Source organism: Schistocerca serialis, chromosome 9, assembly GCF_023864345.2.
Source record: "Schistocerca serialis cubense isolate TAMUIC-IGC-003099 chromosome 9, iqSchSeri2.2, whole genome shotgun sequence".
Lineage (NCBI taxonomy): Eukaryota > Metazoa > Arthropoda > Insecta > Orthoptera > Acrididae > Schistocerca > Schistocerca serialis.
Genome location: NC_064646.1, coordinates 49,634,273 through 49,649,689, shown reverse-complemented (window position 1 = coordinate 49,649,689; position 15,417 = coordinate 49,634,273). Strand labels below are relative to the sequence as shown.

At 42.9% G+C, this 15,417-nt stretch overlaps 1 protein-coding gene across 4 annotated transcripts in view; it reads left to right on the top strand.

Moving 5' to 3' along the window:
- Window positions 1–15,417, top strand: part of LOC126418728 (fructose-bisphosphate aldolase) — a 140,232-nt gene that overhangs the window by 108,038 nt on the left and 16,777 nt on the right. For all 4 annotated transcript variants that reach the window (XM_050085633.1, XM_050085637.1, XM_050085634.1 and 1 more), the window contains exons 3-4: window positions 5,512–5,707; window positions 14,359–14,549. In XM_050085633.1, coding sequence (XP_049941590.1) covers window positions 5,512–5,707; window positions 14,359–14,549 — 387 coding nt within the window. The remainder of the gene's footprint in view (window positions 1–5,511; window positions 5,708–14,358; window positions 14,550–15,417) is intronic.

Here is a 15,417-nt window from a genome sequence, read left to right as displayed (position 1 = left end):
CCTCTGCCCCGCTAGGTCACCAGCATGTGTAGCCAGTCTGTGTGGTGGGGCTGTTATGTACCCATCTGGCTGAGCCCTGTGACAAAACAGGAATCACATTTCTGATACTAAAGCTGTTGCCTCACCACATACGCCAAGGAGTGGTTGCTTGTCATTCTGGAGCACTGGAACTCTCAGCAATGATCGCCATGTCAGGCTTGGGTTGAAATATTTTCCTAGCTGCCTGGTCTGTCCTAGAACAGACGGGGCACGTTCACCACCACAAAGCTGCTACTTTTTGTGGAAAATATCGTAGACAAGTTTGGCAAAATAGAATCTCTCAGTAGGATGTGGTCGGGTTCCCTGTTGATCAAAAGGTGTTCTATTACCCAATCTGCAGCTCTTTGTGCTTGTGATCATATTGGTGACATCCTGGTGTCCACCACATCTCACGAGTCTTTGAGACATTTTTCATAGGCACCTCATCCTTCAAACCGATAAGAAGTCGGGGCCAATCTGGAATGATGGGGCGTTCATTTAGTTCAGCGTGTGCTGAAAGCTCTTAAGGACAACTGCACTGATACTGGAGCCTGTATTTTAGCTTTCGAGGGAGATAACCTCCGAAGGTCAAGGTTGGTTATGTGTTGTTGGTGTGATGTGAAGCCATATGTCCCATCACCCACGAGATGCTTTCGGTGCTTGCATTTCAGGCTCATCTTCCCATTATACAGTGGATTCTCTGTGTGGTGACTGTGGACACCTGCTCTATGAGGGGAGCTCTTCTGTCCTGCCATCTGTGTATTGTAGAGCATCTCAAAGAATATATTTATTCATCATAAATACACCTCGACATGTGAACCATTTGTAGCATGAAGAATATTGAGTCTATATTCAATTTCTTGCCAAGTTCTTTGTAACATTTCCTCTGTTGTTGTTGTTGCAATCGCATTAGTGATACAGTGTTGCAATGTAGGAATATCATCCACTTTGGTCGCATACACGCAGTCCTTCACAAATCCCCAAATGAAGAAATCAAGAGCCATAATGTCGGGTGAACATGGTGGTAGTCCTCAGAGTCCGATCCAACGATTGGGAAATTTCCTATCCAGGAACTTGCGAACAGCCTTGAACCAATGCGGCAGAGCTCCATCTTGTTGAAAAATGATGTTGGGTTGCAAGTCTTGTATCTGCGGGTACACAAACTACTCCAACATTTCCAGATACACTGATCCACGTTCCACAAAGAAGAATGGTCCAACAATTTTGTTATGCATTAGCCGGCACCAGACATTTAGTTTAGGGCTATCACAGACATGTTCAATGACAACGCGCAGATTTTGCGAACCCCAAATCCGAACATTATGCCTATTAACCCTTCCTGATAGATGAATGGTTGCCTCATCTAAGAATAAACATCTTTCCAGAAAGCTGGCATCCAGTCAGTATGCTGCAGCATATTCACAGCAAATTGTTGTTAGCACGGTTTGTCGTTCGGCGTCAGATGTTGCAGAATTTGCACTTTATAAGCACACATACAAAGACACTGGTGAACTACACAATGCAGTGTTGATCGAGGTACATCAGGTTGCGTAGGTGCTTGACAAATTGACTTATGTGAGCTTCTGAGAAACGTTTTTCTGATGTCCTCCCCCTGTCTCTTCTGAAACTCTGTAACGTGCATCGCCAGAATGTTTCAGAACACTTCATGTTGCCAGAAACTTCCTACACAATTCCTTAATTGTTTTCACATCAGGTGGATCACATTCATACACACGATGATAATTTATTCGCACAGTAATTGGTGATTTTGTTTCTGCAAACCACACTGCTGCTTTGTGTGCGCTGCCGTGGAGTCACCATTTTCACTTCGTGCGACCGTGCTGCACTCTGGCAATGATACTTGGCACTTGTGATGCGGGAATTTTTGAATTCTTTGAGATGCTCTACAATGTGGTGCATTTTTCATTGTCCCTCCTGGGGCCTTGAAATCGGGGAGGTTTGAGTGGGACACCCTGTATAGTGTGGTGAGGGTGACAGTATGCTTTGGTGGTGGTGCTGGTGCTGGTGCCCCACCACGTGTAGCATTTCTGGAGCACCCCTGCTCTCCCTGTTTCCACCCACCCTTCTCCCGTCCTTTTCTCTTCCCACCACCCTGACATCTATTTTACCTCTTTATGTGCGTGTTATCCCATTCTCTTGACTGGACTGTGGTGTTTGTGTTGTTCCTTCCCTCATTCCTGCCATCCTAAATCACGTGACCAATAACCTCACTGTTTGGTCCCCTCCCCCAAATCAACCATCCAACAAAATAATGAAAAGTGTGGGAAATGTGACTTCTCTTGGAGAACCATTTACCTCTGTATAAGCAAATAACCTCTTACAAAGTAAATCAGCTGTGGAAAGCTCAGTTACTGAAGAACATACCGACACACTTAGCTTTGTGAATTTTAAAATTTTCCCGGCGAAGTGACTGTTCAAACAAATTTTGGACTTGCAGCCGGTCATTGTCCAATACTTCGCACGATATTTCAACTGGGCTCCTGCCAGTCACCTTCAGGTGAACCATCGCAGACTGGTGAAAACGTCCTCCGTTCCGCAATATATAGAGTACTGTAACTATTCTGCGCATGCGTTGAAAATTTGATAGATGAAACACACTGCCCACCAGCAGCACCCTCACTGGTGGAATAGCAGAACTCAGTTGCCTTCTGCGTTGCTGTTTGCCACGGCCATCGACGCACTCTGTCATCTTCAATTTGAGCAAATCGTGGAGATGATGGGATTCCGTGCACTGTCCAGCTGGTAGCCGCTGTCACGGTTTAACAGATTTTCCGCCAGATTTTACAAGATACCATGCCAATGTGGTATGGCTTACATAGGTCAAACCACACACACCGTGAAAGAATGCTGCACTGAACATCAACGTTTTACCCACCTTTTGCAGCCAAGCAAGTCCGCTATTGCTGAACATTGTATTTCTACTGGACATTCAGTGGAGTTTGAGAAAACAATGATTTTGTCCACAGCAACGTCATTCTGGGACTCCATTATTAAAGAATCCGTAGAAATACAACTGGCAGAAAATCTGTTAAACCATAACAGCGGCTACCAGCTGGACAGTGCATGGAATCCCATCATCTCCACGATTTGCTCAAATCGAAGACAACAGAGAGTGTTGACAGCCGTGGCAAACAGCATCGCAGAGGGCGACTGAGTTCCGCTATTCCACCAGTGAAGGCACTGCCGGCGGGCAGTGTGTTTCATCTATCAAATTTTTGACGCAGGCGCAGAATAGTTACAGTACGCTATATATTGTGGAACGGAGCACGTTTTCACCAGTCTGAGACGGCTCACCTGAAAGTGACTGGTAGGTGTCCAGTTGAAATATCGTGCGAAGTATTGGATGCTGACCGGCTGCAAGCCCGAAATTTGTTTCAACACACTTAGCTTTAGTAGGATAGTGGTCAAGTGGGTATTGTACCAGTGAAAAGGTAAAAAAAGTGGAAAGGAAGAAGGAGTGTGCTGCGTGCAGAAGACCACGAAAGGAACAGTGGCAGGCACAACAAACTTTTATGGAAGTATTATGCAATTCTGGCTATATTGAGTGCATTATGTCCAAATCACCAATACCCACATATCTGTAGATGTTTCAGAATATCCATTACAAGGGGATTTGGCTTGTCAGTAATACGTGTAGGGGCAAGCATAGTACAGGGTGATTCAAAAAGAATACCACAACATTTAAAAATGTGTATTTAATGAAAGAAACATAATATAACCTTCTGTTATACATCATTACAAAGAGTATTTAAAAAGGTTTTTTTTTTTCACTCAAAAACAAGTTCAGAGATGTTCAATATGGCCCCCTCCAGACACACGAGCAATATCAACCCGATACTCCAACTCGTTCCACACTCTCTGTAGCATATCAGGTGTAACAGTTTGGATAGCTGCTGTTATTTCTCGTTTCAAATCATCAATGGTGGCTGGGAGAGGTGGCCGAAACACCATATCCTTAACATACCCCCATAAGAAAAAATCGCAGGGGGTAAGATCAGGGCTTCTTGGAGGCCAGTGATGACGTGCTCTGTCACGGGCTGCCTAGCGGCCGATCCATCGCCTCGGGTAGTTGACGTTCAGGTAGTTGAACCAGTTTCAGACGATAAGGTTTCATAACTAACCTTTTTCGTAGGACTCTCCATACAGTTGATTGTGGAATTTGCAGCTCTCTGCTAGCTCTGCGAGTCGATTTTCCTGGGCTGCGAACAAATGCTTGCTGGATTCGTGCTACATTTTCATCACTCGTTCTCGGCCGTCCGGAACTTTTCCCTTTGCACAAACACCCATTCTCTGTAAACTGTTTATACCAACGTTTAATACACCACCTATCAGGAGGTTTAACACCATACTTCGTTCGAAATGCACGCTGAACAACTGTCGTCGATTCACTTCTGCCGTACTCAATAACACAAAAAGCTTTCTGTTGAGCGGTCGCCATCTTAGCATCAACTGACGCTGACGCCTAGTCAACAGCGCCTCAAGCGAACAAATGTACAACTAAATGAAACTTTATAGCTCCCTTAATTCGCCGACAGATAGTGCTTAGCTCTGCCTTTTGTCGTTGCAGAGTTTTAAATCCCTATAGTTGTGGTATTCTTTTTGAATCACCCTATAGATACCATGTTAGCTAAAGCTGATGTGATGTGTGGCACCTGCCATCCAGTCTGTCAGACACAGGAGTCTGCTCAACAGTCCACTGATAATTACATAGGGTTGTATGCACCTAAAAAAGACTTATTTGTTAAACTGTCTATCTACCATGGAACCACTTAGGACGCAAAGATCTGGTGACACAGCCAGGCCACGTTATCCTGAGGCATTGGGGAAAAAAGTGGCTTAAAGTACGAAGTGACAAGATGTTTAAATTGAAATAGACTATCTGTTCATGATCTAGCTCTTTTCTAAAACTACCTCCTGTTATAGTGAAGTGTTGTCAACACCACCAGATAGGACACTCCCTGATGACATACAGTTTCCTTCTACGGTGTTCAGTGCTTGTAGTGTGGACTCATGTGTATCCCACACCGTTATTTTTTGTACAGTGTGGGTATCGTTATGTTGTAATTTGTGTAGCTCTTGACATTTGGCAGATGGGAAACAAGAAGTAAATTTAGTATTAGAATTATATACCATTATGAGGCAGCTGTGGGTGTAACTTTCTGTGTAGTGAGTAGCTACTAATATTTTAGTTACATTTGTTTTCACACTGATGGGCACTGGCCATTACTTATGTACCAGAAAAGAAGCTTAGAGAAACTGATCATTCTTGACAAGAATTTGTCAAAATGGCTCTCAAATCTGACACTTGCATTGTATGGGCTGAGCTGCCTTGAACACACCTTATAAACTGACTCAAAGCTTTAACTTGCTACTGTCTACCATCCATTCCTTCTAACCTTATTTACTGATAGTTTTATTTAAAGCAAACTCAGCTTTTCTTCATCTCTTAATCACATTCTTGTCTGTCCACAGCTGCTTTTCACAGCGGATCCTTCTGTGGGTGAAAATATCTCTGGTGTCATCCTTTTCCACGAAACCCTCTATCAGAAGGCAGATGATGGAACTCCTTTTGTGGAGCTACTAAAGCAGCGCAACATCATTCCTGGCATAAAGGTTGACAAGGGCGTTGTTCCATTGTTCGGCTCTGAGGATGAGTGCACCACTCAGGGTAAGTTTTAAATCTTTGAGCCTTTCCATTCAGTATTAAATTCCTTTTGAGAGAGTATATTGTGGCTATAACAAATGACTGTACATCATTGTCAGAGTCATAAGAAACTATTCATTAAGGGAAAGGTAATTATGTTTTCCAAACTGTAATGTTGCTTAATTAAGTACTTTAGAGCTAAATTAATTTGCCTTGTACACTTTGATATTGAACTGAGTAGTAAATTATTTGTTGTCCTTGTATGCCATACCGGTGAAAGAAATTAACGTAATTGTTAGTTGCAAATGATACTTATTTTAATTGGAGATTCTGTGAATGAAGAGTTAAGGGGGGAAACCACATTAGGAGGCTGTTTGACACTGATTTTTTGGGATTTTTTTGGGGTTTGAAGAATTAATTAGAATTTAATTAAATTTTGACATATTTTCATTCATATTACGAACAGTTGTTCTGATTTTTTTTAGAATAATTTCAGCCAAAAATAACAAAGTTACACTGTGATTTCCACTGAAGGTTGTGAGTATAACTCTACAGTTGCATGCAGTGTACCCATTCTGATTTTCATCTGCATTCAAAAAGGTTTTGATTTTACATTAATAACTTATTTTCTAAGAATATGGATCTCAATGCGGGTGAAAATAATGTTAATTAAAAAGTTTGCAGGCGTTGGAGCAGTTTACTTAGATTTTTCACACTTTTTTTACTCTAATTATGCAAAGAAAAATACCTTAAAATCATGATACCATCTCACAAATTGGTTCATATAATTTGTAATTTTATAAAGAATAATACTATCAATTTTCCTAGTGATTGGTTCTGTACCTTTTGACTTAGACTGCACGCAAATATGAAAAAGGTCATTTCGAGGTAAATGCGTTTGAAAAATAAATTCTTGGAAACTAGAAATTCAAGGAAGTGTAATGTAAAATGCTTATTGATTAATCTGCGATTCCAGCACCCTATAGTAATCCTCCTCCTTCCTCATAGGCTTCGTTTTGTGCTTGCAGCAGTGCTTTCCGACCCTCCTTCGATTCCAATGAACTAAGTCGATTCTGCTGGCTCACGTGATTGAAGCTTTGCGTGCCTTGTTCATGACCATCAGAAGGGATGAATTTCCTTCATTGAATACGCCTGCTGCTAAATACGATGCCAATTCAGTGACTTTTAATCCGGAGTGCAAGTGTTCAGGAGCTAATCGCCAAGTAGTGGAATTAAAACTTTCATTCGCATTTTGTGTGTGACCACCTAACCATCTCTCCAGTAACTCTTCCCTTGATAAATTTTCATATATTGGAAGAGTTTCCTTCTGCACATCAGGGTGCAATGGCGTAGGGTGTAGTTCATTTTCCATTCCAAGAGCTGTTTGTTTCTGCCACTCACACCAGCTGTCTTCTCCCTCTGGGCAGTACTCGTGTTGAGGATTTTCGTCTGTGGAGATCATATGATAGTATGTCGCCATAATTGCTTTTTTCATGTCTTGCACACTCTCTCTATGTCTTCGAATCACTAGTCCATAATAAGTGATGAGCTTTTTCACTAATGACTTTGAGTTTGCCTTTTCCACCAAGCTTTTTAGTTTTTCAAATTTTTCGGAGCTGAGCCCCCATTCTCTTCTGGACGTGACCTGTGCATATGCCATGTGCGCTCGGTTCTATGCTCATAAAATCTAAACGAATGCGAATTTCGCTTTGAAATTTTGACAGCGTATTCTTGGATAGTTAAGCTAACAATGTATGCAATAAAAAAATCTGATTTTCTTAAACCTCCTAATGTGGTTTCCCCCTTTAAACTACACACGTTGAATATGATTTGTATATGAAGTAATGTCATTACTCCTGAAGTAGGAGAATGTGACATGGGCAGTGGATACACCATCTGATCTGTCCAGTGCTAAGCACTGATTCTAGTTCATAAGTAATGCCATATCCTCATATACATATTATATTAAATTCTGGGTTTTCCGTTAATGCATATTTATATAATGATAATGAAGATAGTCTTAAAGAGAGAAATTACCCTGTGGATACTGAGCCATCTGACAATCAGAGCTCAGAACACTGCCAACCTAAGGGAGCATCTGGCACACTCTGAAGTGTGGTAAGATACCTTGGAAGTAAAGACATTTATTTTTTCATTCATGCATTCATTCATTCAGTTAGTTAATTAGTTTCATGTTCCATTGATCATTTTGCACAATAAATCACAATGTTGTGGAACAATGAAAACTCCACTTAGCAATATCAACAATGTACAAGGTGTACAACTTTGCTTCCGCCATTTGCCGATAGGTAGCGACAACGGTAAGTAGTGGTCGAAAGAATCAGATCGCAGACGTCAGGCAGTTAGCTTGGACCTCAGTCAACAGAACCTCATTCAAACATTAGTCAATTTGTGTCTGCATCATAAAGTTGTTCTTGATTGAAAATGTCAGTTTACGAGCCTAATTCTCATCATTTGCGGGAGGTGTTACTGTTTTGTTTCTGTATGAAGAAAACAGCTGCTGAGTCTCAATGAATGCTCTCAAGTACGTATGGTAAGGATGCTATTAGCGAAAGAACATGTTGTAAGTTGTTTTAATGTCATAGACCCGCATAGTGGTGGAAGAGAGAATTTTTCAAAGATGCAAAATTGGAGACATTGCTTAGTGAAGACTTGCGTCAAACTCAAGAAGAATTGGCACAATTAGTGGGAGTGTCACAGCAAGCCATTTCAAAATGTCTCAAGGCTATGGGCATGATTCAGAAAGAAGGAACCTGGCTCCCATGTGACCTGAAACCAAGAGACATTGAATGGCGTTTGTGTGTTAGTTTACAGTTGCTTCAGAGGCGAAAACAGAAGGGATTTCTGCATCACATTGTGACCGGAAATGAAAAATGGGTTCATTATGATAACCCTAAACGCAAAAAATCATGAGGATAATCCTGGCCATGCTTCCACGTTGATGGCCAAACCGAATATTCAAGGCTCCAAGATCATGCTCTGCATTTGGTCGGACCAGCTCGGCGTCGTGTACTATGAGGTGTTAGAACCAAATGAACCAATCACAGGTGCTAGTTAGAACCAAGTGAAACAATCACAGGTGCTAGTTATCAAATGCAATTAATGCGTTTGAGCAGAGCATTAAAAGACAAAACGGCCGCAGTGAGAGGCACGATAAAGTGATTTTGCAGTTCGACAGCGCTCGACCCCATGTTACAAAAGAGGTCAAAATGTACTTGGAAACGTTAAAATGGGAAGTCCTACCCCACCCACCTTATTCTCCAGACATTGCTCCCTCTGACTATCACCTGTTTAGATCAGTGGCTTGTGGCCTGGCTGACCAACACTTCCGATCTCATGAAGAAGTCAGATTGGATTGATTTGTGAATCACTTCAAATGATGAACAATTTTTTCAACGCGGGATTCGTACACTGCCCAAAAGATGGGATTCGTACACTGCCCAAAAGATGGGAGAAAGTAGTGGCTAGTGATGGAAAGTACTTTGAATTGATACATGTGTAACCAATTTGTTCCACTAAAATCTCAAATGTTGGGGGAAAAAAGGGCGGAAGCAAAGTCGTACACCTTCTAGAAAAAGATAGATTTCTGCTTGCCATAAAGAAGACACATTAAGTTGCAGACAGGCACAATTGAAAGACACTTACACAAAGCATTCAGCCACAGCCTTCATCACCAAAAGAGAGAGAGAGAGAGAGAGAGAGAGAGAGAGAGAGAGAGAGAGAGAGTTACCATGCATACATACAAACAAACAAACAAGCACACCTCATGCACACATGACCACCAATTTCGACAGCTCAGGCCAGAATGCAACTATCCCATGGGATGGCAGCAGCAATCTGGAGGGGATAGGGAAGGAGAAAGGGTAGTAGTGTAAGAGCGGGGCAGAAAGGCAGAGGAAAAATGTAGTGAAAAGGAGTGGGGAAAGATGTGTGGTTGCATTGGCAGAGGGCAGCAAACAAAGAGGTGTTGTAAGGATAACTCCTATCTGCGCAGTTCAGAAAAGCCGGTGGTGGTGGGGAGGATCCAGATGACTCGGATAGTGAAGCAGCCATTGAAATCAAGTATGTTGTACTACAGGGTGGTCTGCTTTGCTGTTGACCACAGTTTAATGGTCGCCATTCATCCTGGTGGACAGCTGGTTGGTTGTTGTAGCAATATAAAAAGCTGTGCACTGGCTGCAGCAGAGCTGGTAAATGACATGTCTGCTTTTGCAGGTGGTCCAGCCTCTGATGGGGTAGGATATACCTGTGGCAGGGTGGAATAGGAAATCCTGGGTGTGTGGATTGGGCATGTCTTGCACCTAGGTCTTTCACAAGGATATGATCCATGTGGCAAGGGGTTGGGATTGGGAGTGGCATAGGGATGGACTAGGATGTTATGGAGGTTGTGTGGGTGACAGAATGCCACTTGAGGAGGGCTGGGAAGGATCTCGGATAGGATTTACCTTATTGCAGGGCGTGATGATAGATAATCAAAGCCCTGGCGAAGGATGTGATGCAGTTTTTTCAGTCCAGGGTGGTACTTGGTGACAAAGGGGGCACTCCTTTGTGGTAGGTTCTTGGGGTTGGTCGGGGGATTGGGGTACGAGGAGAAATGGCATGGGAATTCTGTTTGCGGATTAGGTCTGGGGGATGGTGCCTGTCTTTGATGGCCGTGGTGAGACCCTCAGCATACTCAGCAAGGCAGTTCTTGTCACAGCAGATATACCAACCCCGGGTGGCCAGGCTGATTTTTTAATGTGAAATGAATGACAGACGTTGAAACACAGGTACTGTTTGTCGTTGGTGGGTTTAATGTGGACAGAGGTGCAGATAGAGCCATCAGAGAGTAGTTGGTCAACTTCTAGGAAGGTAGCACGCTGGGTTGAGGAGGATCACGTGAAGCGGCTGGGAGAGAAGGTGTTGAGGTTGTTAAGGAATGAAGACAAGGTGCCATGGCCTTGAATTCAAATCTTGAAGGTGTCATCAGTGAACCTGGACCAGACTAAGGGTTTGGCATTTTGGAAGGCTGGGAAGGTCTCTTCTACATCGCCCATAAACAGGTTGCCATTAGAGGGTGCCATGCATGTGTCCATGGCTGTGCCATGGACTTGTTTGTATATCTTCCCTGCTAAGGAGTAGTAGTTGCAGTTTAGGATAAAGTTAGTAAGGTATATAAGGAATGAGGTAGTGGGTTTGGATCCGAAGGACGTTTGGAAAGTTGATGTTCTGTAATTGTAAGACCACGGGCATTGAGGGATGTTGGTATATATGGAGGTGGCATCAGCAGTGACGAGTAGGTATCCAGACATTAAGGGGTGGGGGTGGTGGAGAGTCATTGAAGGAAGTGATTTCCTATATTTGATGTTGGACGTAGATTATGGGCAATTGGTTGGAGGTGTTGGGCAGTGAGGGCTGAAACTCTTTCAGTTGGAGCACAATAATCACCCACAGCGGCATGTCCAAGATCGTTGGCTTTCTAGATTTTTTTGGGGGGGGGGGGGGGGATATAGAAGATGTATGTGTGTGGGGTGTGTGAGCAGGGAAATGGATGCAGGGGAGAGGTTCTGGGGAGGGCCTATGGCTTTAAGTGGGCATTAGAGTTTGTGTTGGACCTCTTTGGATGGGATCATTCTGACAGAGTTTGTAGATGGGGGAATTGGATAAATGGTAAAGGCATTCTGCCAGGTAGTCACTGTGATTCATAACAACATTGGTAGAACCTTTGTCTGTAGGTAGAATGATTAGGTCTGGATTTGTTTAGAGATTGTGTTTGGCTATTCTTTCTTTTGCTGAAAGTTTGGTATTCTGAGGAAGGGACCTGCGGAAGGATGGTGTGGCTAAATTGGGACTTAAGGAATTCCTGGAAGGTGACCAATGAGAGGTTGGAGGAGGGGGGAAGATGGGAAGGATCGTGGTTGGATGGTGGTATGAACTGGGAGAAGCCAGGTTCAGTGTTGAAATTAGGTTTGTTTTGGTTAGATGGATGCAAAGAATTGCTTCCATTGCAGGGATTGAGAGGAGGAGAATAGATTAGGTCTTTGACAAATCTACCATGGTTAAAGTTGGGTGTAGGCTAAAGATGAGATTTTTGGACAGGACTGAAACTACCGTGGAGCTCAGGGATTTGGTGGAAAGGTTAACAACAGTCTTTCGGGAATGTTTTGCATCTAGATTTGGTGGAGTGTTGGTAGGGAGTTTAGGCGGATGCGGCAAGTTGAAAAGGTCAGCTAGGCAAAGTTTAGGTGCTATGAGGGATGGACGAGGAGGAACACAGTGGGTAGGATAGGGGTTGTATAGTGGTGCCCTGAGGTAGCTATAGGATGTTAGTAGGTTGGATGACTTATCGAAGTGGTATCAGAAATGCTCCTCTAGATGCTGGAGAGCAAGGGACTCAATTTCAGAAATGTGATGTGCGGAGTGTGGATTGCACAGTGATTGTATCTTTTTGGGGGGGGGGGGGGGGGGGGTTCTGGGATGCCCTTGCCATGGAGATGTTTCTGCAGTACCTGGTTTGTGAGGGTCGGGACTGGCGGAACCTGAAATGGCGAAAGACATTGTGAAAGGAGGGGTGGGATCCACAGAAAGAAATTTTTTATGATTTAGGCAGCATTTGAGAAATAGGATGTGGAACTGGGTTTTAGCCAGGGAAAGTGATACTTTTCTGAACTGGTACAGAGAGATGGAGAGGGATCCATTGTGGCAGGAAAGGTGTAAAGGAAATGGAAATGACACTGAAATGGGCAAAACAGGTGTTGATGATTGAGAGGAGCTGGATAAGAGAAAAGAAAGCAGCCATGTCATTTACTAGCTCTGCTGAAGCCAGTGCGTAGCTTTTTATGTAGCCTCTTTGTTTGCTGCACTCTGCCAATGCACCAACCCAGCTTTCTATGCTCTTCTGCTTTTTTCCCCACCATCCTGATCCGCAACCTTCTGACGCTGCCCATTCTAGTCCCTTCACACTCCACCCGACAGCATTCTTCTGTCCCCCCACCCATACACCATAATACTTTCCTCTTCCCCGCCCTCTTTAAATTACTCCTGCCATCCCAAGTGGTAGTTGCATTCTGGCCTGAGCTGCTGGAGTTGGTGGTCATGTGCAAGTGAGGTGTGCTTGTTTGTTTATATTAATGGTGTGTGTTTCTCTGTTTCTCTTTTGCTGATGAAGGCTGTGACTGAAAGGTTTGTGTTTTAAGTGTCTTTTAATTGTGCCTGTCTGCAATGTAATGTGTCCTCTTTATAGGAAGTAGAAATCATCTTTTCCTACATTGTTGATGTGAAACAAGTGGTTTTACATTTTTATGTTCTCACTGCAAATTAATTTGTAAATATTATGACCCCCCCCCCCCCCCCCACACACACACACAGATGTGAGTTAGTAATTCCTACCCACCACACTTTACACTTACAACTGTGTGTAATCAAATGCTTCCTTAGGAGATGTTCAACTTTTGTCAGCTTATGTTATACTGGAAAATTCTGAGTAAAATTCCAGCAATTTGCTGTACGCAGATGGTGTTAATGAAGTAGGCATGTAACAAGAAGTTGAGCGTTGCGCCTAGTGTATATTGAGTTGTTGCTTTCATTCCATTAGTCATTATCTTGACTATATTGCCATGTAAACATTAAAAGGAATGTAGCCTCTTTGTTTGCTGCACTCTGCCAATGCACCAACCCAGCTTTCTATGCTCTTCTGCTTTTTTCCCCACCGTCCTGATCCGCAACCTTCTGACGCTGCCCATTCTAGTCCCTTCACACTCCACCCAACAGCATTCTTCTGTCCCCCCACCCATACACCATAATACTTTCCTCTTCCCCGCCCTCTTTAAATTACTCCTGCCATCCCAAGTGGTAGTTGCATTCTGGCCTGAGCTGCTGGAGTTGGTGGTCATGTGCAAGTGAGGTGTGCTTGTTTGTTTATATTAATGGTGTGTGTTTCTCTGTTTCTCTTTTGCTGATGAAGGCTGTGACTGAAAGGTTTGTGTTTTAAGTGTCTTTTAATTGTGCCTGTCTGCAATGTAATGTGTCCTCTTTATAGGAAGTAGAAATCATCTTTTCCTACATTGTTGATGTGAAACAAGTGGTTTTACATTTTTATGTTCTCACTGCAAATTAATTTGTAAATATTATGACCCCCCTCCCCCCCCCCACACACACACAGATGTGAGTTAGTAATTCCTACCCACCACACTTTACACTTACAACTGTGTGTAATCAAATGCTTCCTTAGGAGATGTTCAACTTTTGTCAGCTTATGTTATACTGGAAAATCATGAGTAAAATTCCAGCAATTTGCTGTATGCAGATGGTGTTAATGAAGTAGGCATGTAACAAGAAGTTGACCGTTGCGCCTAGTGTATATTGAGTTGTTGCTTTCATTCCATTAGTCATTATCTTGACAATATTGCCATGTAAACATTAAAAGGAATGTCATCTTAGTTGAACTAACACACATTTCTTTAACCAGCCATTTAACTACTGTCTGTTTAGTATTTTAAAATAGTTAAGGACTGGATGTATGAAATAATGTATTTATATCCATGTTTTATTTCTCCACATGAAAGTATGAAAGCCACAGAGCACTTATAAATCTAAATTTCTATCTCTTTCAGTATTTGTATGTGATATTTAATTGTTAAGAATGAAATAAATGAGACTAAATGTGTATTGTTCAGGACTCGACGACTTGGCACAGCGATGTGCACAGTACAAGAAGGATGGTTGCCATTTTGCCAAATGGCGCTGTGTGCTGAAGATCAAGCGCAACACACCATCATATCAGGCTATTCTGGAAAATGCTAATGTACTGGCTCGCTATGCCTCCATATGCCAGTGCAACCGCATTGTGCCAATTGTGGAGCCAGAGGTATGTTAACTATGTTTGACAAAGTTTGTGGATCAGTTGAATCAAATTCTGACCTTTTGTTACAAAAGTCACTTGTGTAAAAAAAAAATACTCAATTTGAGATTTTGGTGCTTGATCACCATATTGTCAAGAGTTTCTCTAGTTCAGGCTTTTCTAACTCTGCCCCATGGGACATGGATACCGCAGCTTGTCCGTTGGACAGATGAAGATTGTAGGCTGCCTGAAAGGTGGCCCTATTTCACAACATTCACTCCTCATTCTGTTGAAAGCACACAATTTTAACTTTCCATCACACCTGATCCATTTCAACACTTGATCTTGAAACATTCTACTGTCATCACAGACACTCTTTGTAGCGGAGGTAACAGTAACTTCCAGAAGAAACCTATTGCCACTCTCACTTTGATAGGAAGCACAGTTCTTATTTATTGAGAAGAGTTAAGACCTGTGTAGCACTTGCCAGGAGGTGTAATTATAATAATAATATGAGGTTCATTCAACTGAAACCTGGTCAGTGCGTCTACCTTTGCCTTACACGTGATGTGGCACCACATAACTGCGGGTATGGTGGCACCATCTGTTGGTAGAGAGACTGATGCGTGCGGACCGCTTGGTGTTGCATAGTGCCAGTGTGGTTTCACTCCAAAGGGAAGATGGTCACACAAGTTATCATCCGCTACCGATCAAGTGTTCAAGTGTTGTGGAATGGCTCCAAGGATTCCTTGAGGGTCACTGGAAGACGATGCTCGTCCTGGACAGGATCATCATGTCATCACACCGAAAATGGTTGCAGAAGTGAATGCTTTAGTCTTGCTAAAGCTAAAGCTTGCTTTCGCTAAGACAAGCTACTTGCAGACATCAATTTGCA